The sequence below is a fragment of the Podarcis tiliguerta genome (genome assembly GCF_965153285.1).
Source record: "Podarcis tiliguerta genome assembly, chromosome: 8".
NCBI classification, from domain to species: domain Eukaryota; kingdom Metazoa; phylum Chordata; class Lepidosauria; order Squamata; family Lacertidae; genus Podarcis; species Podarcis tiliguerta.
The window spans coordinates 60,844,506-60,867,470 of NC_139541.1; the positions used below are offsets into that span (position 1 = coordinate 60,844,506).

Consider the following 22,965-nt stretch of genomic DNA (forward strand, 5'->3'; position numbering starts at 1 on the left):
CTCCCACCATTCCTAGCCCTTGGCCATGCTTGCTAAGACTGATGGGAGCTGTAGTTTATTAACATCTGGCAGGCCAAAGGTTTCCCACACCTGAACTATTAACTGAAATGTTACCATGCTTCTGAAGTTTCTGCTGGGCCTGTGACTTCCAAGTATGATGGCTCTTGTCTTGTTACTGCTGGCTTTATTGTGGTGCTGTAGAGGCAGTGTTCTAACATTCGGTTTGTGATGGTAAGCAGCAGTTCATTTCCCATGCTGACTTCATTCCTTTAGTATTTTTCAGCTGGCGTCACAATCCACTTAAGCCATTTATGCACAGGGTTAATTGGGACATTAAAGGCAGTGGTAGCAGTAAGAAAGATGGTAGGCATATGGGGATATAAAATTGCACAACTGTGGAGGCATAGCATATTATAAAAATACTTAGCTCCATATATCACACTGTACACTTGGACAACTTTTCCATATTACCTATCACTCCCTTGCAAGGTGCAATAGCTGAAAGTGCACCACCTAGAAAATGCCCCCAGAATCCTCTGCAAGGTGGCAAGAATTTTACAACAGACAACTCAGTGTGGAAAGTTGTTAAAACCACTACATTTAAGGTGCTGGCGGGGGAGGTCAAGTGAGGTAAAATCCACATTTCCACGCCCCCCCTGCCAAAGCAAAATCCTCAGCATTTTGCAGGTTCAGCTGTAAATAGTATGCCTTAGAGAAAAGAAGGCAGTTGGCAGCCTCCTTAATGAAGCAGTAATGTCGTTCATTCAGTCTTGCAAACAAATGGTTTCTATGAAAAGGTTACACAACTTCTGGTGGCTTTAATGGCAGATCGACAAAATCTTCCACAACTAGTTTACTGCAGTCTTGATGCCTGTATTCAATATCCAACAGCTAAATGTGGAAACTAAAAACAAAGAAACATTATTGAATTTTTCTATAAGGAAAGCTTATAACATCTAAGGCTTTTTAGTTTAGAGAAAAGGTGGGTAAGAGGGGGCATGGTAAAGAACAGCATAGAAAGTGGATAGAGAACAGTACAGTGACTAATAGCTAGTGTGAAATTTAAAAACTTACCTTCCAAAAAGCTTGATCATCAAAATACTTTGTTCTAGGAGGTGGTTTCCAGAATTCAAAAGTTAGTAAGAAACCTAAGACATTGGGGGGGGGGGGGGAATGCAAAACATGTACTGAAAAGCGACAAACCTTTCCCAAAATACCTTTCACTTTACCCTCTAAGGCCCCATATGCACTATACACAGAAAGCAGTATCATACAACTTTAAATAGTAATGGCTTCCCCCAAAGAATCCTGGGAACTGTAGTTTGGTAAAGGTGTTGAGAGTTGCTTGGAGACGCCTGTTCACCTCAGAGTTGCAACTCTCAGAGCAGTTTAACAGTCAATCCCTCCTCCCATGGAACTCTCGGAATTGTAGCTCTGTGAAGGGAGTAAGAGTCTCCTAACTGTACTCAGCATCCTTAAGAACCTAGAGTTATGAGGATTATTTGGAGAAAGCCATTATTGTTTAAAGTGGTATGATACCACTAAACCAATAGCTCGGGCCTAAGTTCACTATTGAAGCACATCCTCCAACTGTAGCTATTTGACTGTTGGAACACTAGTTTTTCGCTTGATAGACCTGTATGAACATATATGGAGGAATTACAACTTTAAAATTATAGGCTTGCATCCCCTAGACTCATTAAATAAATGAGGCAGGTAAGTGATGTCTCTCTTAAGCCTAAAGTGTGGCATAGGCTGTGTACACACCAGAGCATTAACATGCACATAGGTCACACAGATCCAAGTTTACCATGTGGTACTTTAGCGCACATTCATCCACACATGAGTGCTTTCAGTTAAATTATTTTCCCATCTACACTAGTGGGTGGTGCTTGATGAGGTATATTATCACTCAGTTTGATCCAGGGCAAATTCTCCTTCTTTGTCAGTTTCTACATCTACTGACATTACCAAGCATTCTTGAAGTTTTTGCTTTATATTTCCTTCCTCCTCTGCTACTCCACATATCCAGTGGATCATCCAGTCTAGCCCCTTGCTTGGTGCAGCATTGAAAAGGTACAATGTGTGTCCATTGAGCAACCAGACACCAGTAGCATTCAAGGAAGGGAGAGGCTTTAGCTCCATAGAAAATCACAAAGAGTGTTTGCGATAACAGACCTGTAATGAGTCCAGCCGTCAGACCCAGGGAAATGATCGCGCAGGATGCACCAAGTTCAATCAAAGCCAAATAACCCATTCTGAAAATCACAACAACAAAAACCACTCACAAACCAGTAAATACTTTACCACTTATTCAGTGCTACAGTCTTGGTGTTTTTCCATAGGCCTTACACTCTGTTATTGATGGGGGAGAATTCCGTGTGATCCACAATTCATATAATATGAAGTGATTTAATTTGCATTTCCAAAAACATTTGCATGAATCAAAACATAGCCATTCTTTGACATTTGCACTTCTCTGAATTTTGCTATGCTGCTATCCCAGCAAACGTGCTAAAAAAACTAAGGAGTAAGTGTGCCTAAAAATGTATATACAAAAATGCAACACATTAGAGAAAATGGTTTGCAAACATGTTACGTTAGGCAAAATTTGCATACAAAAATATGTAAGGGGCAATGTGCAATATGATGCTGGCAGTTTTTTGTGAGGACTCATAAACTGCAGCAGAAATGCTGCCACCTGGACCAAGGAGAAAATTGAAGGAACAAAATTTAGAAGATTAATCCTTCCTTACAATCTGTCTGCTGTTTTTAAACTTTCTCTATTTAGAGAGCCCTTTTCACACCAGCTGATCTTACAAAGAGCTCCTTCACAATTGCCTTTAAACCACAGGACACTACAAAGAAATTGGAGGACACACACTTCCAAGTGTATTACTACTGACCAAGAGCTTTCCACTGATTTGTTTGAATTGAATTTTTGCTAGATGATGTCCAGTGCTACAGTGGATAGTATTTTCTTTCCCCCCTCCCTTGCCTTTAAAACTTTTAAAAATAAAACCCTCAAGGTGGTGCAAGGTTTCTGTCTACAGCTTTCTGTCTACACACTTCCTGGTGGGGCCCAATAACTATCTCTTGAAAAGTTCAAAGGAGATAACATTTGAGAGAGAGATTCCACCTACCCTTCTAGGTCTTCCTCACTGTCTATTAGGATAAGTATAATGCGGGTGATCCCTCCAATCAAACTGGGCAGGCCAAATGTGTAAAGAACTCCACGGGTATCATGAATCCTGGGTGCTGGTTCCAGGCACTTCTGAGTTTGATGGGAAGGGTACATGTGAAAAACACAAATGCTGTGTAAACACCATAAATTCAAAGCACGTTTCAATCATGTAACTCCCCCAAAAGGAACTGTAATTTAATTTCACGGAGCTGCAATTCCCAGCACCTTCAGTAAACTTCAGTTCCCAAGAATCTTGGGCAGGGAGTAGTTTAAATGTATGGGGTGTGTGCAGCCAAAGAGTTGTGTGAATAACCTTGAACACTGCAAATCAGAAGGTAGCTGTTGAAGGGCTTGTGGGCTGGCTATAAGCAGGACTGTCTTGTCTGCCACAATGCCATGGAAGCACAGAGAGCGGGACAGTGCTTAGCAGTAGATCAGGAAGGTTCAGTTTCTGGCATTAAGTAAGTTAGAGCAACAAGACTGGAAAAGACTAGCATATGTTGAAAAAGACCCAAGAGAGCCTGTGTGGCATAGTGGTTTGCAGTCAGACCAGGACCAGGAAGACTAAGGTTCAAATCCTCAGTCAGCTATGAAGCTCACTGGGCCAGCCACAGTCCCTCAGCCTATCCTACCTCACAGTATTGATGTGAGTATAAAATGGAGAGGGAGGAATACCATTTATGCCACTTTGACCTCCTCAGAGGAAAGGTGGGGTATAAATGTAATAATAAATAAAATGGATAGGGTTTCATAACCAAAAGAGTCAAGGATTCCTCAACTGCTCTGTAAGATGACATGTGCAGGTCTCCTCCTTGGGTCTGGCCCTACCATTAGGCAATGTGAGGAAGCTGCCTCCAACAACAGATGCTTCAAAGACAAGAAACAACTTTAAGCACCATCCCACTAAACCTGCCTGCTGCTCTCAGGTGAAGATGAGACTCGATCTTATCACCACTGTTGAAATGAGAGTCAACTGCCAACCTGACTGGCTTTTGCACAAGGAATGGAGGAGGCGCCATTTTGCCCTTTGCCTCAGGCAGCAAAATGCCCGCTCCTCCTTGCCCACAATCCAAAATGGGATGGTTCAAAATGGGAACTGTTACCTGTAAAAAGGCAAAGCCAAGTACAGAGCCTGCCCCAGCTGCCACACCTAAAGTCATCGCAATCCAAGGGTATCGGATGATGGAAACTGAGAAGCCAACAGCAACCCCACCAGCCAGAGTGGCATTCTGGATGTGGGCCTGTAGAACAAGCACAAGAAGAAAGTGAGGAATGAAAAAAGTCGGCTGCAAATGAAAAACGCTGGTGCGTGGGTGGGTGTGTAGATGTTTGTGTGGGTGCGCGTGTGCATGTCTTGAACCAGGATTACCAGCAGCCAGGCACCAGTTAGGCTGCAGAACCAGCCTGTCCACCATATACCAGCAAATTCAAGTTGCGCAGTTCTAGCTGACCATTAGGTCTTGTGCAACAAGCAAGTTTCCCCAGAAGATCAGACTTTCTGCGATAAGAAAAGTGATGGGGACCTGCACTGGAAGTGTGAGACGGGCACTTGCTTTGATGCACGCATTCTCCAGTCTCCACGCAAATAACTAAGAGGGAATGCTCATTACATAACCAATGAAAGCAAATATGCAAGCAAATCAGGATGATTTCTCAATAAACAGGTTGCTTGGAAGTGCAAGCATCTCTCTTCCGCCTGTCTCTCTAGTTAGGAGAAAGTCCCTCTAGAACAGGGGTCTGCAAACTTTTTCAGCAGGGGGCTGGTCCACTGTCCCTCAGACCTTGTGAGAGGCTGGACTATATTTTTTTTGCGGGGGGTGAACAAATTCCTATGCCCCACAAATAACCCAGAGATGCATTTTAAATAGAAGGACACATTCTACTCATGTAAAAACATGCTGATTCCCGGACCGTCCGCGGGCCAGATTTAGAAGGCGATTGGGCCAGATCCGGCCCCCGGGCCTTAGGTTGCCTACCCATGCTCTAGAAAGTTAGAGAACAGAAACTTCTAACTTACCATGTGGAATGTCCCATCACTACTGGTAGCCTTCGAGAACGCAAATGCAGCCACGGCACTTGTAGCCATTGCAAAATAGGTGTTGTAAATGGCAACCATTTTTTCCTCTTCATTCTCTACCAACACAGAATTGAAGCTGGGCCAGAACGTCCAAAGGAAGAGAGTACCTAGTGAACACCCACACACAAAAAGAATAATTAGTGCCCTCTTGAACCCATTAAATACTTGCTTTTGTTGGAAGTGACAGGGTACAACTCAGCTTGCACTGTATCGGCTAATGTATCTGCATGAGAAAAGGTAGATAGAGAGAGGAACTTCCAGGCTTCCTAGATTGTCCTGCTTGTGCCTAACCTGTTGATCTTCCCGCAGGTAATCTTATGATTGCAGACCTCACTTCCTCCTCATCTTCCCCCTTCTTCTCCAAGACCCCATATGAGAACAGATTTATTTTGAGATTTGTCCTGTTGAGATGCCAGAGCAAGCGTGGCTCAATTAGCCAGGGAGAACTAGGATCTTTCCTATCAAACACATATTTCCAGCAATAAACATTAGCTTTGTTACTTTCCTAAACCTGGAGTCCCAATGAGATTGTATCTATTGTACAAAGAGCTCCTCCAACCGGTATTCCGTGTATAGTTAAGACTCTGCTAAGCATTCAACTCCAAATGCTCACAGACTGGGCAGCTGGACCTGAATCTAGAACCAGGAAGGCTTGGGCTTGGATTGGCAGGCCCCAATACAAGAGGAGGAAGCAAAAGAGAAGGGGAAGCCTGAACGATGGGAACTGGGGTTAGTGGAGGGGGCTATCTGTGCCTTGACTTCAGCCACTTTAGAAGGGAGAGAAGGAATGGTGGCTCCCTCCCCCCTCCCCCGACCTTCCAGCAGAGCAGAACGCCTCTGTGGAGACAGTGGGCAGCCGAAGTGGGAGGCAGCTCAGGAGGGGGCTGCAATTGATCAGGCACCTGAATGGGAGGATGCTGTATTGTTGCCTAGAACCAGGATCTGCCTCCATGGACGGGAGAAGACCCACCAACCCCAAAGCAGCAGGCGGCGGCAATCCCAACATTTCTGCAAAGCGAGCGAGCCCCACCAGTGAGTGCACCGCGCCTCATTTTCAAAAGCTTGGCAGGTGGGGGAGTGGCAACTTTTGGGGCATCTTAATTGCTTCCATCCAGTTCTGACTTTACTGCCCGACAGGGCCGTCTTAAGCATATCCAGCGCCGTGGTGCAAAGATCCCTCGGGCGCCCCGGCAGAGTTGTCAACCTTTTTTAAGGGGGGGACCCCAAAGTTGTTGACCTTTTTTAGGAAAGGCTCCCACTCTCGCGCTGCTGCCCTGTGCTGCTCGCATGTGGCCGGGCATCACCTCCCATGGCAGGATCATGGTGTGGGGCTGGGCAGCTGGATGGCACGGGAGGCAGGCGGGGTTCTTGTCCGGGCAGGGGCAGGCGACATGAGCTGGGCCATCCGCGTCACCGCAGCAGAGAAGCGCGCACACTCAGCCACAGTCTCGCCGTCCTTGCTTGGGGAGGAGAGAGCGTGACTGGGAGGGGATTGGGCAGGGGAAGGAAACGCAGTCCGTGTGAAGGAGTACAGAGGTGGTGGGGGCAGCGGGAGGAGGCAGGCTCCGTGCAAGGCAGTGGAGAAGCAAGGGAAGGAGGGAGGGGCACTGGGGGCAGCAGTTGCAGCGTGTAGCCTCAAGTGCGGGGATCTTTCGAGGTAGAGTGGACAGGGAAGTGGTGGTAGAGTCATGTTTATTATGCGCAGAGCTTGGGATGCAAGCACACACCACGCAGCTGAGGTGGTGGTGTGTCACGGAACCAGTGGAGAGAGCTCAGGACTGCGGGAAAGCATCTGGCGCCTTCCTGCCTCCGATGGGCACTGGAGGCACGCAGACACCAAGCCCCTGCTCCGCCTTGCTTACCTCCCCACTCTCCCTTCCCTGCACTCTCCGCCTGGCGCCCTCTACTGCTTGGCGCCCTGGCTCGCTGCGCCACTACGCCCAATGGTAAAGATGTCCCTGCTGCCCGATTCCTGCACTCCTGAATCATGGCTCTTGAACTCTGGGCTTGCTGTTGAGCCTGTACCATTATGTACCTGAATAAAGATCCCTTCCATACCTACACATTAGGGCATCTGTTTGCATGTATTGGCTGCGAGCCAGGACAGCTTCAACCAGATTAACCTGTGCTGCCAATGTCCCCCCAGCCTGAGGATATAGCATTGCCGTCCTCAGACTCAGAAGCCTCCATCGCAAAAGCCCTTGTGAGACCAGAGTCTTCCCTGCTCTGCTGGAGCAAAAGACTGATTGAGCTGCCTAGGGCCCTTTAACTGGTAAGTCGCTTTACAGCAGGGGCAGGGCTGCAATATAGATGCACCTGCTGTGGTTATTTTGAGCCCAGTCTTCATTTGATGGCTGCTGAAGCAACATCAGAGGGCTGCTCTCCTACAGAGCAGCTTGAGCTTTACATCCAGCCATAGTCCTGTCTTGCACCAATGGATGGGTGAATCTGTCCGTTGCAGTTTCCCTCGGTTTCTTGTTTTTCTGAACTTAAATTCAGTTCTCCACATGTATGCGGAAATTTGAATTTAAAAAAGAACAGCAGCAGAATTCCTGCAGGCTCTTTCTCAGAAACAATGCACAATCTGAAGGAAGACTTCCTGAAATTTATTATTTTTTACATTTATGTTCCACGTTGTTTTCCTTCATGGAGCCCTAGGCAGCGTAAACAAAGTTCCCAAGAAGTCACCCATCCAAGCACAGACCATGCCTAGACCAACTAGGTACCTTCAACAAGGTAGTGGTCTCATGTGACCATCCCCAGAGACAACCATGTTGCCTTTGGTCCAGCAGTCCTTCCCAACACTCTAGGAGTGGAGCAAGCAATTTGCAACAATTTGTTTACCACTACTGCTTTGGGCACTACCTATACTTAAACAAACAACAGAAAAACCTATACAGTATTCAAGATTCAGCCTATCAATCACCCTGCACATGGCAAAACAAACACTGAGCCAAGAAGATATGTAACTGGATCTCTCACTGAGGTATTATGTTTGCAAGGAAACAACAGGTGCGTGTTGCTTGTAATTTATTGCAGCCACGGGAGGCAGGCGGGGATCTGTCTGCAATAACCGCAGTGAAGAGTTGACCACCAAGGAAATTCCATGCCTATCAGCAAGTTCAAGACAAGTGTCAGGCTCAGAAGCTGCAGCTTAAAGTACTAGCAACAGAATCTCCCGTGTTCTTCCTCTGCCAAGCTGCTCCTCTAACCCAGGGATGCAGAACCCTTTTCAGACTCATGGCAGCATTCCCACCTGGGCAGAGGTGGGTGGAGTCGCCACAATAGCTTTCCAGCAGTAGTGTCACTGCTGTTTACCAGGAGAGGGACAGGAGAGATAGAGATGTTTAAAACATGAAATAGGAATGGAAATGTTTGCCTATTCATCCCATGTCTGGAACGGAAATCAATCAAGTAAACACGATTGATATCTACTGTTTTTGCTCTCAGCCCATCAACAATATGTGACTAATTTGCATGGCGCTTCCATTGCGTTGAAATGAATAGGGTGGAATAACATAAACTACGTAATGAATTACGTAAGTTTTGCAATTTCGCCACAGCAGAACATGACACAAATCATGTAATTTTGGGCAGAAGGTAAACTGCAGCAGAACAGAAACAGAGCTGCTGTGTTAGAAACTGAGATATGAAAGCTAGGAGCTAAATGACACCTTAATCCTAGGTTATGGGTGCAACAACGGAATGTCTACTTTTTTTATAACAAGAATACAAAGCTGAAAATGAATGAACTGCAGCTAAAAATATTATGTTCTTTTTCACATGGTCTAGTCCTTCCTCTGCCCACCTCCCTAATATTTTTAAGAGGGTCTCTTCTCCAGTCTTCAGAGAGTGAAGTTGGAAGTGGGGAGGCAGAAAAAGGTCCTCCTTTCCTTCCACTCTGCAGTTTTAATCTGAAATCTTAGGCGCAGTACTGTGCCCTGAGCTCAGAAACTGCTCACACTAATGAAATTCCCTGTCACAAAATGTGCATGGAACAATGGGAGATTCAAACACTACAAAGCTAAATGTGATGGATACAGGGTGTAATGGGAGACGATGCCTTCTTGCACCCCTATGGTGGGGTTGGGGCTGTGCCACACAGTGGCGGAAGCACCAAGATTGCCTCCACTGGTGGGCCATGCAGCCCTGACTTTACCCCTCTCAGCTTGAGGCTGCAATGCTGTTGCTGGGAGGCTATTGCTGCAGCTCCACCCCTCTGAGCAAGCACAAAATAACTGCCATGGGTAGCAAAAGAAGAGATGCTGATCCTTTGCACAAGCGAGTACTGTGCTTGTGGCACTTTTATCAATATGCGAATACTGACACCTCATTTTTACAAAAAGAAAAAAGCCATCATCATCATCATTGCCATATGCATTAATTTTCCAGGACAGCATAAAACAGCCTAACACAAGTGATGACTGCATATTTCAGCAACATGGCCCTCAATGATTCTGCTCCAATTGTTTTTTGGAGAGGGACATTTTCACCTAATCACAAGTTACACACATGACTTTTGGCAACCTGGGCCTGTGGGATGGGCGGTTCCCTACACCAAACACTGTTCTGTTATGAAAAAGGCATGCTTATCTGTATAAGCAGAAGGAAATGTCTCTGAGGCCCAACCTCACTCTAACACACGCGCCAGCCATTAACGTTGTAGCACCAATCAAGCCATGACTCTCTGGCCAGTAGAGAAATATGGAGAGACTGGAACTGCACTTTACAGCTCAATTAGTGGAGCATGTCACTTCTGCCAATTAAAAAAAACCCTCTGGTCTTTCTGGGCTGGGTACTTTTCCTTGCAGGCTTTTTGTCTCTCTGTGTCATTCTATTAGACTGTTTCCATGAAGGTTCAGCCTGAAGAGCACATACAAATGTGTTTGTAATTATTACACTGAATCTGGCACTTCAAGTTGAAGACAACATCAGATCACTTTAAACAGCCATGGATTCCCCCAAAGAATCCTGGGAAGTGTAGTTTGTTAAGGGTGCAAGGAGTTACGTGACCCCCACTGTCCTCACAGAGTGGTTTAACCCCTCTTCCCAGGAAACTCTAGGGATTGCAGTTCTATGAGGGGAATAGGGGTCTCCTAACAATTCTTGACATTCTTAATGGTGAAGAAGACTGGCCAGGTGGCAAGCTTTTCTTCTCAGTTTGCTGCCCAGGTGCTGCCGATGGGCAACTTCAAGGCCCCTCTGTAGGTTTCTTTCTCTTTAAACCAGACTTGCACTAGGCAGCCCTTCAAACAAAGGACTCCTTCAAACAGATGGCTGTAAAAGCAGGACACATGGTCACTTTACCCCCAGGCAGATGCCCCAGAAAGATATCCATGATATCAAAAGCTGTTGAGAGATCCAGCAGAACCAAGAGATAGGCTTAAAGGGAAAGGGACCCCTGACCATTAGGTCCAGTCGTGGCCGACTCTGGGGTTGCAGCGCTCATCTCGCTTTACTGGCTGAGGGAACCGACGTACAGCTTCCGGGTCATGTGGCCAGCATGACTAAGCCACTCCTGGCAAACACGGAAATGCCGTTTAGCTTCCCGCCAGAGCGGTACCTATTTATCTACTTGCACTTTGACGTGCTTTCGAACTGCTAGGTTGGCAGGAGCAGGGACCGAGCGACGGGAGCTCACCCCGTCACGGGGATTCGAACCGCCAACCTTCTGATCAGCAAGTCCTAGGCTCTGTGGTTTAACCCACAGCCCCACCTGCGTCCCTTCAAGAGATATGCTTAGTGCATGGCAAAAGTCATCTGCCAAGACAATCACAGTTCCAGAACTGGGCCTGAACCCAGATTCCAAATAGTCACAGCCATGTACATGCCATACATTTAATGCACTGCCCCCCTAATCCTGAGAACTGCAGCACCCTTAAACTACAGTTCTCAGGATTTTGGGGGGGGGGGGAGTTGGGATGTGCTTTGAATGCGCTTGAGATCTATAGTGTGTATGCAGCCTGAGTTTCATTTAAGAACACTTGAAGTTGAATCACCAGAACTATACACACACCAAATATTGTCAGATCTTTGTTGAAATCAAACTCAGAAGTCAAACGTCAGCTGCTGAATAATGTATCCTACTATGTCAAATGCCACATTTCAACATCAACATCCACTGGGGGAAATTTCTCAAAACGTCTTTGTTTCAAGCTCCAGTAAAGAGATTTGTTTGACCTCCCACCCTGCCTTAGGACACTGATGAAAACAGCTTACCCAGCATTGCAAACATATCAGAAGCAGGCTTTGATCTTTCTTTCTCAACTTTTGGGTGCAGCGTGGAATTGTTGAGGAACCAGGAGACAGTGAAGCCAAAAAATGCCCCAAACAAATGAACATGCATCAAGCTGGTGTGGCTTTTAATCTGTAGACCACAAAAAAAAAACAGTCACCATTTCACAGAGAGCCAGGGTGGAATGTATTCTGTGGGGAACTAGATGCTGGAATGGACAGGACTTTAATCTGATTCAGCACAGCTCTTCCGTTAATATATATTATGTGGGAACTGCAATAAAAACGTTGCAGCGTGCTCCTGCTCCATGTGCCTGCCAGCCAGCCATCTTTGTCCTCTTCCATATCCTATTCCTCTCTCTGGTTTTCTGTTTTCCACCCCAACATACCCACTGAGGCTGCTCCACCCTCACTTTGCAGGGTATTCCCCCTCTAAAGTTATTTTGACTTCTGCAAATTCTGGGTCCCCCCACCCCGGCAAATCAGCCTGGGCTGTGCTATTTTGCCTACCCACTCAGGGAACTGAGCTTGAAATTAATATACAGGATTAGACAACGCTGTGGAAGAGGGTTATCTATCAGTGGCACAATAGCTAAACAGAATCTCCATAGTTCAGAGCAGGGGTCAGGAACCTCTAGCTCACGGGCCAATCTTGGCCCACCATGGGAACCAATTTGGCCCATGAGGCCATTTCCCCAAAGCCACACCCCTGTCAATCAGCTAACATCACTCATAACTTCAGGTGATGGGTTCAATTCTGCTGGGAACTGGCACACACATCCAAGGCAAGCAAACCTGGTTTGTTGGTTTTTTGGCAGGCTTCAGCTGTGAGAGGGCCTGCTCATGATGGGGAGAGGAGAAAGAAGCCCTTGCCAACCCCATACTTGGTGCTTGGGGAACGCTGCGCAAGGGATTTTGACAGGTGAGCAGGACGACCCACCTATCAATCATGTGGTGCCATAATGACATCATGTAATTGACAGGTGGGTTGCCCCTGCCCACCTGTCAAAGTTGGCCTATGGGGCGGAGCCAGATAAAGTTCCAGGGAAACAAGCCACTTGTTGCTGAGGGCTTCCCATTGGAGCTCCTTGCTGGCTGCTGGTGGGGTACAGGATGCTGGACTAGTTGGGCCTCTGGTCTGATCCAGTGCCAAGGGTTGGTAATCAAAGCTACTAGAGGCCAGCAACCTTAAGTCTTAAGACACAGAGAGCCACTCTTGAGAAAGGCTGCCTTGGCAGCTAATGCCAATTAGGGAAGATGGCAAAACAGGGCAGCTGTGCTTGACCTTCAGATACCACAAAGGGACGGTTCCAGAGGGAGAAAGGCCTCTGGAAATGAGAAGCTGCCGCAGAATCACCCACCCATCCCACGCCTTGTCTCAGTTGCAAAGAGGTTTCTATACGTACCCCCAGAACATCCACAATGAGCCATCTGTTCCCAGCGAAAACAGCCACCTCCACCATAGCCATGCAGATTAACTGCATCAGGTTGGCTTTGCCGAGGATCGCGCCAGCTGAAATCAGCACCGCTGTAATACTCATAATGGCTGCCAAGATGCTTTGGGAAAAGAAAAAGGAGAAAGCAGTATTGTCCGTAGCATTGTTTTAGAGTGCTGAAGAAGCCCCCTCCTCCAGATTGGAGACTGGGTAGTATCCACAAACAGAATGTGCAGACAGTGTGGATATAGCCAACTAACTTGTTCCATCAGCGCAAGCAATTTCCGATTGTGCATCACAATTTCCCCCTCTCCTCTCCTCTCCCCACGCTCCCTGAACCTCCACAAATCTCTAGAGGATTTCATGAACTCCCATAACAGATTTAGGGGGCATGTAGGGGGAGGAAGGGGGACGGGGTTCTCCTGCATGGAAGTTGTCATTGTTCTCTCTTCAAGCCCCTCCTGCTTCTAGGAAACAGTGGGGCAGGGAAGGCAGGGATTTGACTGGCACACCCCACATCTGAGCAGCCTCTTCCTCCACTTCTGACAGCTCCTGGGCCCCCGCCTCTGCCTACTCCAACCCTTCCTCTTCCCCACTGCCCTGATTCCTGCCTCACAGGTGGCACCAAACCCCATAAATCTCTGTCCCTATCTCCTGGGTCAGTCTCCAGTCCCCTTGCCTCTGCCACACACTCGTCAGAGCCCTGACATGGCGCCTGGGATGACACACAAGAACGTCATCTGAAAACAAAGCCAAGACTGCATTTTCTCCAGAAGTAGGGCTTTAATTATATGGACATTTATGGCAACTTAATAAATTAGTTGATTAATCCACCAAATTTCATACGATTAATCAATATTTTTTATTATTCAGGTGACACCTGGTCAGGCAATCTAATTGTTTAACCCATCTGCAATAAAATAAAACAAAACTTACATAAAACTCTCTCTCTCTCTCTCTCTCTCTCTCTGTGTGTGTGTGTGTGTGTGTGTGTGTGTGTAGTATCCATAGCTGGGGAAATCTTTTACAAGTGATAGTTTGCTCCTCCTGTTTCCTAATTAGCTAGAAACCTCTGGATTCTGCCTCCCAGGCCAGGGCCTCTACTGTCTATTATTGCAAGGGTGAGGAAACTTTGGCCCTTCAGATGTTGGTGAACTACAATTCCCATCAGACCTGGCAAGCATGGTGAGGGATGAGGGGAGCTGTACTTGAGCAACATCTGGAGGGCCAAAGATTCCCCACCCCATAGCTATTGGATTTAGCTAGCCCTCCACTGGGCCTGTGTATTGATTTAGGCTGCAGATGGTCCACAGTCAATTCTGAGGCGTTTCACAAGCCTGAAAAAATTCTGGGTATCCAGAAACTGCCGAGGGTGTCACTAGGGGTGGCGCCAAATCTTTTCCTAAATGTTTGAGTGCATCAGAGTCAGCAATGGATTCAGGGGAAATTGAATTGAAGGATGATCTGCATTACTGGCTGGATATTAATTTGAGGGAATAAATTAATTTTAGATGACTTTATCTGGATATGATTTGGGGATAAAGAATCGGGTACTCGAAGGAAAATTTAATTGATTTGGAGCAAACTCTGTTGGGTAATGAACCGAAGAGGGAATCATTCGGGTTGATCTGCTGGGTTGACTAACTGACAAATGTATCTGAGGTGATTTGGATGGAAAACTCATTATCTCGCCTTCTGCGACTTTTAAATTTTAAATTTTGCATCTTTACATGTAAATTGGCATGTGCAAATTTTTCACAAATGTGTATCTATGAGACTATACTTCAAATCTTGCAAATACCAAACAATGCCCCTGAATAACTGGTTTTTATGCGTTGCTTGCGTTGGCCTGAATGTTGAAGAATCATTTCATTTAAAGAAAAAAACACAGCAATAGAGATTTATGCTACAGGTGCGATGAAAAGAGCTGCAGATGCCCTGACAATAAGGTATAGTATGTTCACTAATCCACTCATCCACTCACTCAAACACTTATTTTCTAGCTTAGACTTTGCCAAACTGGCACCTTCCAGATGTTTTGGGATTCAAGTCGCATCAACCCCAGTCCCAAACATCTGGAGGCTCATAAAGGCTGCTCTAGCTAATAAATGCAGGTGTGTGTGGGTCAGTGTTTGGAGCACACCAAGAATGAAGACAAAGCACATTATTAAGAAAGGGAACAGGCTCATTCATTTTGAGTTCAGCCCCTTGATCGTTTTGGTTGCCCTCATAATAAACAGCTATGAGGATGGGAAGCCTAGTATTATTGGGCTAAAAGTGGGCACAGTTTGTTTGCTCTGTGAATGAGAGCGGGGAGGGAGGGAGCGAGAGAGGGAATGAGAAAGAAGAGCAATATTTCTTGGTCTCCAGCTGCCCATGTTTCAAAGAAACCTGCTAAACTTAATCCATAAAGCCTCAGACATAGCAACCACTGGTCAAGGGAGGGCCCTGTAAAGTGTGTTATCTACCTTTGCAGATTTATCTTCACTTGCCCATCTGAGAAATGGAAAATGAAGCCATTCACGATCAAAGCCCACTGCACTCCAAGGGCTGCAAGGAAAAGGCTGAATCCAGTGCTGCTGAAGCCGTATCTTCTCAGGAAGGCCAGGAGGAAGGCGAAGCCCAAGACCACCATGATGTTGACATCTTGAAATGCTGCGTGCAAGAGAGGCCATTATTCATTTGTTATTTACATTTGTTACTTTTTACATGTGGACATAAACACACTCCAGATATAACTCATCAAATACTAACACTACTTAAAATAATGCAATCAACTTACTCTCATTTGGGGGAAATTGAGCCTCACCCTTGGAGACTCTCCCCAGCCACTTAAGTATTTGCTCAATTAACCTACTAATTAAACAGAATAACACCTGCAACCCTAATTTCAATTAACAAGCAGGCTTACCTGGGTAGAGCGCAAGGTCTTCTTGAACACTTTGATGGTCATATGAAAAGAAAAAGAAAAATATAAGGATGAAAGCAGCTTCCAAAAAGAAAATGAGCCCAGGCAGGCGAATCCGGAGACTTGGAGGATACTGAGAACGCATCGTGTGTCCATGAACTACAGCATTTCAAAAGGGAAGCGGGTGTTAATTCCTTGAGTTAAAAGAGAGAAAGTAGCTGAGAAAGTCTGAATGTGATAGCCAGAAGGCATTAAGTCCTTATCTAATGCCGCCCAGGAGAGAAGGCCAGTCTTCTGTTGCTGGGTATTTTGACTCCTGTGGAGTTGCCTTGTGATCTGAGGTTGTGGGATAAGGCTGTGCTAGAATGAGGGCTCTTTTGAGTGGTCAGAATTATTCCAGAGGAATTAACGACTAACTTAGGTTCATTAATTTCAGTGAGTCTGAGCAGGGCTAGCACTGGATACATCCCGAATAACTATTTGATATGGGAAAAACTTTCATTGCCCAGATGCATGGAGTGTGATGTTCAGTTTTCCAGTACAGTGGTACCTTGGTTTATGAACTTAATCCATTCTGGAAGTCCGTTCTTAAACCAAAGCAGTCTTAAACCAAGGCATGCTTTCCCATAGCAGCGGGGGGACTCAATTTACAAATGGAACACACTCAACAGGAAGTGGAACATGTTCTGCTTCCAAGGCAAAGTTCACAAACCAAAACACCTACTTCTCGGTTTCCAGCGTTCTTAATCCAAGTTGTTCCGAAACTAAGCTGTTCTTAAACCAAGGTACCACTGTAAAGAGAAAAGGTGTGTGTGTAAAGCTGGTGTTAAATTATAATGGAATAATAATACTGTAATAATAATAACATCAACAACAATTTATTACTCTGCCCATCTGACTGGGTTGCCCTTTGGGCAGCTTCCAACAGAATATAAAAAAAAATAACAAAACATCAGACATTAAAAACTTCCCAATGCAGGGCTGCCTTCAGAAAGTCGTATAATTGTTTATGTCTTTGACATCTGATGGGAGTCCAAAAGCACAAGCTTGCATCAAAATTGCATTGTCAGTCATTTGTGAACCGCTCTGAGATCTTTTGATGAAGGGTAATATATAATTTATTTATTTTTTAAAAAAAGGTTAGTGCAAGGATTTCTGCTTGTGTAGCAGAACTCCCCCCCCCCCATGAGCCCCTAAAACCTGCTCTGGGTGTTTCCCCAACCCTTTGAAGCAGATTTGGGGAAGCTGCTGAGCGAACGCAGACAGAAAAGAATTCCATTGCACAAATACTTGTGCTAATGGAATGGGGGCGTTAGATACTACCCACAATATGTGGTAATTGAACTGGACCTTTCATGTGCACAAAATAAGCTTTCATAACAGCTGCAACTGTTGACAGCACAATCATCTGAGTATTGCTGAGTGAAGTGACAATTCAATTAAGATTGTAGGCACATGCAAGATGAGCACCCTGACCATTGATAACAGCAGTGATTGATGTCAGTAGAATCATCTTAGCATTCCTAAACAAATTAATACCTGTAGTGAGACTAGAAACCATTGTCTCTATTGAGAACGAAGTGAATATAATAGAAAGGTGAAGTAACAGGGGCACAATCCAGTGAGATGTTCTCTGGGGCAATCATGGGAAAATTGAAATGGGCAGCTTCCCATCTGCTGCTGCCATAAGCCTGGGCCAAGAAACCAGCTGGATGGGTGGGGACTGGCACTATCAGTGGGCTCTGCTTTCTGAGGATGCTGCGTGCTGCCACAGGCCTTGGTATGGACCACTTTCATTCACTAATTTATTTATTTCAATTAGGGATCGGGGGAGAAATTTTGATTCAGTTCACAGTCACCCTTCGAAATGTGCACTTCTCATAATTTTGCAATGCTGCTATCCAGCCAAGTAAAGTGCACCAAAAAGGTACTAGGGTAAAATGTGTATTAATATGCATGTTAGTGAAAATAACATACACAATTGCAGCATATGATGGAGAATTGCTTTCAAAAATGTGTACGTAAGGCAAAAGTAGGGACGCGGGTGGCGCTGTGGGTAAAACCTCAGTGCCTAGGACTTGCCGATCGTATGGTCGGTGGTTCAAATCCCCGCGGCGGGGTGAGCTCCCGTCGTTCAGTCCCAGCTCCTGCCCACCTAGCAGTTCGAAAGCACTCTTAAGTGCAAGTAGATAAATAGGTACCGCTTTATAGTGGGAAGATAAACGGCGTTTCTGTGTGCTGCGCTGGTGCTGGCTCGCCAGCTGCAGCTTCATCACGCTGGCCACGTGACCCAGAAGTGTCTTCGGATGGCGCCGGCTCCCGGCCTCTAGGGCAAGATGAGCACGCAACCCTAGAGTCGGACACGACTGGCCCGTACGGGCAGGGGTACCTTTACCTTTAAGGCAAAATTGCATACAAAAATATGCATATTAGAAATTCACGCTAAGATGCTGAGTTTTCACAAGGATTTTACAAAAAATTGCAAATTGATGTGGAAATAAATAATAATAATAATAATAATAATAATAATAATAATATATTTATACCCCGCCCACCTGGCTGGGTTTCCCCAGCCACTCTGGGCGGCTTCCAACAGAATATTAAAAACACAATAAAACATCTAACATTAAAAGCTTCCCTAAACAGGGCTACCTTCAGATGTCTTCTAAAAGTCAGATAGTTGTTTATTTCCTTGACATCTGATGGGAGGGCATTCCACAAGGCGGGCGACACTACCAAGAAGGCTCTCTGACCAGGTTCCCTGTAACCTCACTTTCACAGTGAGGAAACTGCCAGAAGGACCTCAGTGTCCGGGCTGAACAATGGGGATGGGGACGCTCCTTCAGGTATACCGGGCAGAGGCCGTGGAGAACTGAACTTGAGTTTGGAAAAATGAGAAACAGAAAAACCAAAATTCTCCCATCCCCAATGGAGGAAAAGTATTGTTGCACACCATCCCAATCTCCCGAGTGGTGCAAGATTCCAGCGGTTCCAGGCGCCTGTCCAGGGTTCGTGCTTCCTTTTGAATGAGGGACAGCAGAGACTGTGGTGTCTTTGTGATGTGTTGTTTATCTAGACATATATACCACCTGAGCCTACAATGGAGGGGTTCACAGCAGGTCTTGCTTCTCCTATAGCCACGGCCTTGGATTCCAGCAGAAATCTGGCATAGCCCTGTCTCCTAGCTGCACAGCCTGCGGGCTTCTACATTACCTACCACAACTCTGCCGTTGCATTTCTAACAACCAGAGTTTTGAGGTACATTCATTATCTGACACAGAGCCACTTCCTTTGTTACCTTAATGGCTCATACTTAAGATGGCCATTACCTCACCAGGGAGCTAGCCTGGCTATTCCAGGAATTGCATTCATGCTGGATCTAAGACTTGGAAGGGGGCTCAAGCATACAGCCTACCCTCTGCAAACTCATAACAGTATCCTTGTTCAAAGCAGAAATATTTCCATTTGTGTTATTGACTGTAAGCCACCTACAGACACTGTGAGTCTCACCGGCCACTAAATAAATATTTTCATTTCATGATAATTAGCTTGTTTCTATTTTGTCCATACATGGGTTACTTATTGATTACTTTTCTATATCTCACTCTTCTTCAGTCATGGAACCCAAGGAAGCCTCTTATCTAGGCCTGGCTAGATTCAGACCTGCTGAATTCCCTTAAAGCTGCTGTATCATTGGAAGGCCTTTTCTGTATTGAGGCTGCCATAATCGGCAAGTGGCAGCCCCTTCCACAGGGAAATCAAACTGTGTTATTCTCCCCAAGTGTTTATAACATTCTTACAGGATGCAATCCTAGCCCCATTCACCTGGGAATAAGCTCCATTGAATTCAATAGAGAGCCAGTGTGGTGTAGTGGTTAAGAGCGGTAGTCACGTAATCTGGGTAACCGGGTTCGCGTCTCCACTCCTCCACTTGCAGCTGCTGGGTGACCTTGGGCCAGTCACAGTCTCTCAGCCCCACTCACCTCACAGAGTGTTTGTTGTGGGGGAGGAAGGGAAAGGAGAATGTTAGCCGCTTTGAGACTCCTTAAAGGGAGTGAAAGGCGGGATATCAAATCCAAACTCTTCTTCTTCTTCTTCTTCTTCAATGGGACTTACTTTCTTTGTAAATGTGTTCAGGGTTGCAGCCTTAGTCTGGAGCTCAGCCGGCTATGAACTTCTTGGTTTTACTGTTGACTTATTGCTGCTCTAACGATTGTTGTTGGCCACTTAGGGCAGCTCCATTTGCAGGAGGAAAGAGGAACATAAAAACTCATTAAAAAGATTAAACAAGGTGCCTTCCCATGATGCAGTTCTTCTCTTCTGACGCTGCCACGTCCTAGGCATGTCTACTCAGAGGCGAGCACTGCTGTATTTAATGGGACTTACTTACCTCCAGAAAAGCATGAATAGGCATGCAGCCTTGCCCCTGAGTAGACATGCACAGAATAGGATCGGGCTGTCAAGCTGCGATGCTTTATAATCGCTTTCACACGCGAGGCAAACTGCATGGGACTTACTTCAAAGCAAAAAACGCTCAGGGCCTGGGGCATAACAGCATTTTCTCAACTGGCAAAATATTTACCCACATAACAAAACCTGGCTGGTAACTAGGAATACACCCAGCTCCTCCCTTGGCAGAGAGCAGCAGCTACTGCTGCTACCTTAACAAATGCCTATCAGGGAAGAAAGGTCTTCTTTGATTGGCCAAGACTCAGTTTCCCGTGTCACTTTACTTAGCCGTTACACCCAAGTCTCACCTCTCGCATTCTCTATTGGTCCTCCTTAACACCATTTATTCAAGTCAGAAGTTTATTTGATACATAGTCTGTCAGTCAAGCTGGAGGGCGGGACTGTGAGCGAGCTGTGTTAGAATGCAGCGGGATCACCATTCTTTGCCTCTTTTTACCTTTGGTCCTTGGATTACGCGAGCCTTTTAGTCGGGGTTTTATTGGCCAGTAGCCCCGCCAATCAAACCATAGGGGCCCGTACCTAAATGTCAAAGCTAAAGGCGGGATACAAAAAAGCTCCTTTCTTTCATTGGGGGATAGCTAGGCTACTCCTCCTACTTTGGTACCAACTATTCAACGATTGGGTAGACTCGCCATCAATTTAACAAATCCTTACTTTCACGGGCTGCTCTGGACGCCGTTCTCCCTGCTGGGCGGGACTCGTCATCCTAGAAAAGGGCGGGACCAAAAGCGTCGATCTCCTCATTGGTCCTGCCGCCCGCCTCTCTACTCTCTAGCCCCATGTTGATTGATTCGCTCGTCCGTCGACCTCATGTTATGCCTCCCGCCGATTGGCTTGTGCCTGAAAGGAGGCGGGGCAGGGTGCGGAGCCTGCGCGCGGGGACGCGGCGGCGGGGAGGGACAGATCTGAAATTATTTTTTATTTCTTTGTTTCCTAGTCGGGCGGGGGGAGAAAAAAAAAGGAGGGAGAAAGAAAACGGGGACGGGGGGGAAAGGCGAGCCAAAAAGAAAAAAAAACCCGGAGACCCGCTGAGACTCCCTCCGGCGGGTCCCTCGGACAGGCTTGGATGTTGTCGCTGTGACCCGGGCGGGGCAGGAGCGGAGAAGGAGGCGGCGGCGGCGGCGACGGGGGGCAGCGGCAGCAGCAGCAGGCGCCACCACCACCGCCGGGCCAGGCCGGGTTGGGTCTCGCCGGGCCGGACAGGAGGATGAAGCGCCGGAGCGCCGACTGCAGCAAACTCCGGCGGCCGCTGAAGCGGAACCGCATCACTGAGGGCATCTACGGCAGGTATGGCCCGCACCTGCCTCGCCCCGCCCCGGCCTGTCAGTGGCATCGAGGGAGCCTCGCCGGTCCCTCCTTCCCTCCTTCCTTCTCTTGGCTTTGAGGTGAAGCAGGGAAGGGGGCGCCTTCGCCGCCTCAGCCCCCGACGGGGCTTTCTCCTCCTCTTCCTCCTACACGGAGGAGACAGGCGAGCTTGGCGGGACTCCCCTCATCCCCACAGAAACGCACACGCGCACCACTTTCTCACGCCCCCCCTTCATTATCTCCTCCACACACCCCAGCGGCTTCTCCCCTCATGCAGCCACTTCCCGCCCTTTGTCCGCCCTCGGGCTCCCCTCAGGGCCCCGCTTCTTTGGCGCTCTGGGCCATTGTCTTCAGAAGAAGCAAAAGTAGCCCCCTCCCACGACGCCCGACACTTCTCTCTCCTCCCCTCAAAACGCTTTGGGGTAGCCCTGAGTGGGCCTTGCCTTCTCTCTCTCTCGCTTAATAGTTACCTCGGATCCCTCCTCAGCCTTCCTCTGAAGCAACGTCTCTCTCCCACGTTTCTGCCCCCCCCCCCCACAGAGTCCGCTCAGACTTGGGGTTGGCACCCATCCTGCAGACATGCATTGGGGGCGCCTTCTTTCATTTTACTGCCTCTGTATGATGGCCCTGCTGCTCTTAAGTCAGGCTGCAGCACAATAGTGGGATGTGACCCACAAGTAGAAGACTGGTGCTTAGGAGCCTACTCTCCCCCCCCCCCCAATGCCTCACATTGGGAACCCTCCCTCTAGAAACCTCCCTTTCCCTCTATAACAGATGTGGTGAGCCCTACAACTTGCATCATCCCTGACCATCGGCCAAGCTTGCTGGGCCAAAAGTTCCCCACACTTTGTCTATACTCACATCTACACTGACAACTTTTGCTGTGAGGCTTTCGCAGGGGCAATCTCTGTTGACAGATTTCCCATCCCATTACTCTCTTGTGAAGCCACAGCCTAGCCCCCACTCCAATGTGTGTGCAAACACACAAACAGGCTACTTGTTCTTACACTTTATCTTCCCATGCATCTGTTAGAATGTCTTCAAATCATTGCTGATAATTATTGTATTTTAAATGCTGCAACAAAGACGGGACAAACTATTTAGTGACACACACACAAATGCTTTGTGGCCTCAGAAGCTTCACTTCTGGCTCAATTTCCACCTCCCCCAAGCTAGTTGTCTTTAGAACTTGGTTCCCCTTCTCTCAACTGTGGGAAGCTTTCCTCTATGATCTTCCTAACAACACACATACCCTTTCTCTTTTTAAGAGGCTTAAGTGAATGATGCTCTGCATTCTATTGAAATATCCCCCCACCCCTCTTCCCTGAAACCACACCTCCTCTTTAGCTGC

The 22,965-nt window shown here is 46.9% G+C and overlaps 2 protein-coding genes across 20 annotated transcripts in view; one reads left to right on the forward strand and one right to left on the reverse strand.

The window, feature by feature from the left end:
- Nucleotides 1-242: 242 nt before the first annotated feature.
- On the reverse strand, nt 243-22,288 carry RHCE (Rh blood group CcEe antigens). 19 transcript variants are annotated; one of them, XM_083455617.1, is made up of 13 exons: nt 20,422-20,582; nt 19,956-20,075; nt 16,564-16,630; nt 15,843-16,033; nt 15,400-15,586; nt 12,902-13,052; nt 11,481-11,628; nt 5,202-5,368; nt 4,288-4,425; nt 3,144-3,274; nt 2,179-2,258; nt 1,075-1,148; nt 243-904 (listed from the first exon to the last, which is right to left on the reverse strand). In XM_083455617.1, the coding sequence occupies exons 4-13, from the start codon at nt 15,982-15,984 to the stop codon at nt 878-880; spliced, it is 1,245 nt and encodes a 414-aa protein (XP_083311743.1). In that variant the 5' UTR covers nt 15,985-16,033; nt 16,564-16,630; nt 19,956-20,075; nt 20,422-20,582; the 3' UTR covers nt 243-877. The 19 variants fall into 19 exon arrangements, with proteins under 19 accessions (XP_083311743.1, XP_083311742.1, XP_083311730.1 ...); XM_083455616.1 differs by having other exon boundaries at nt 20,357-20,582; XM_083455604.1 differs by lacking the exon at nt 20,422-20,582 and adding an exon at nt 20,230-20,371 and having other exon boundaries at nt 15,843-15,871.
- The window catches only part of MACO1 (macoilin 1), a 60,574-nt gene continuing 58,768 nt past the window's right edge, over nt 21,160-22,965 (forward strand). The window contains exon 1 of the mRNA XM_083455235.1: nt 21,160-21,596. Coding sequence (XP_083311361.1) covers nt 21,517-21,596 — 80 coding nt within the window. The 5' untranslated portion in view covers nt 21,160-21,516. The remainder of the gene's footprint in view (nt 21,597-22,965) is intronic.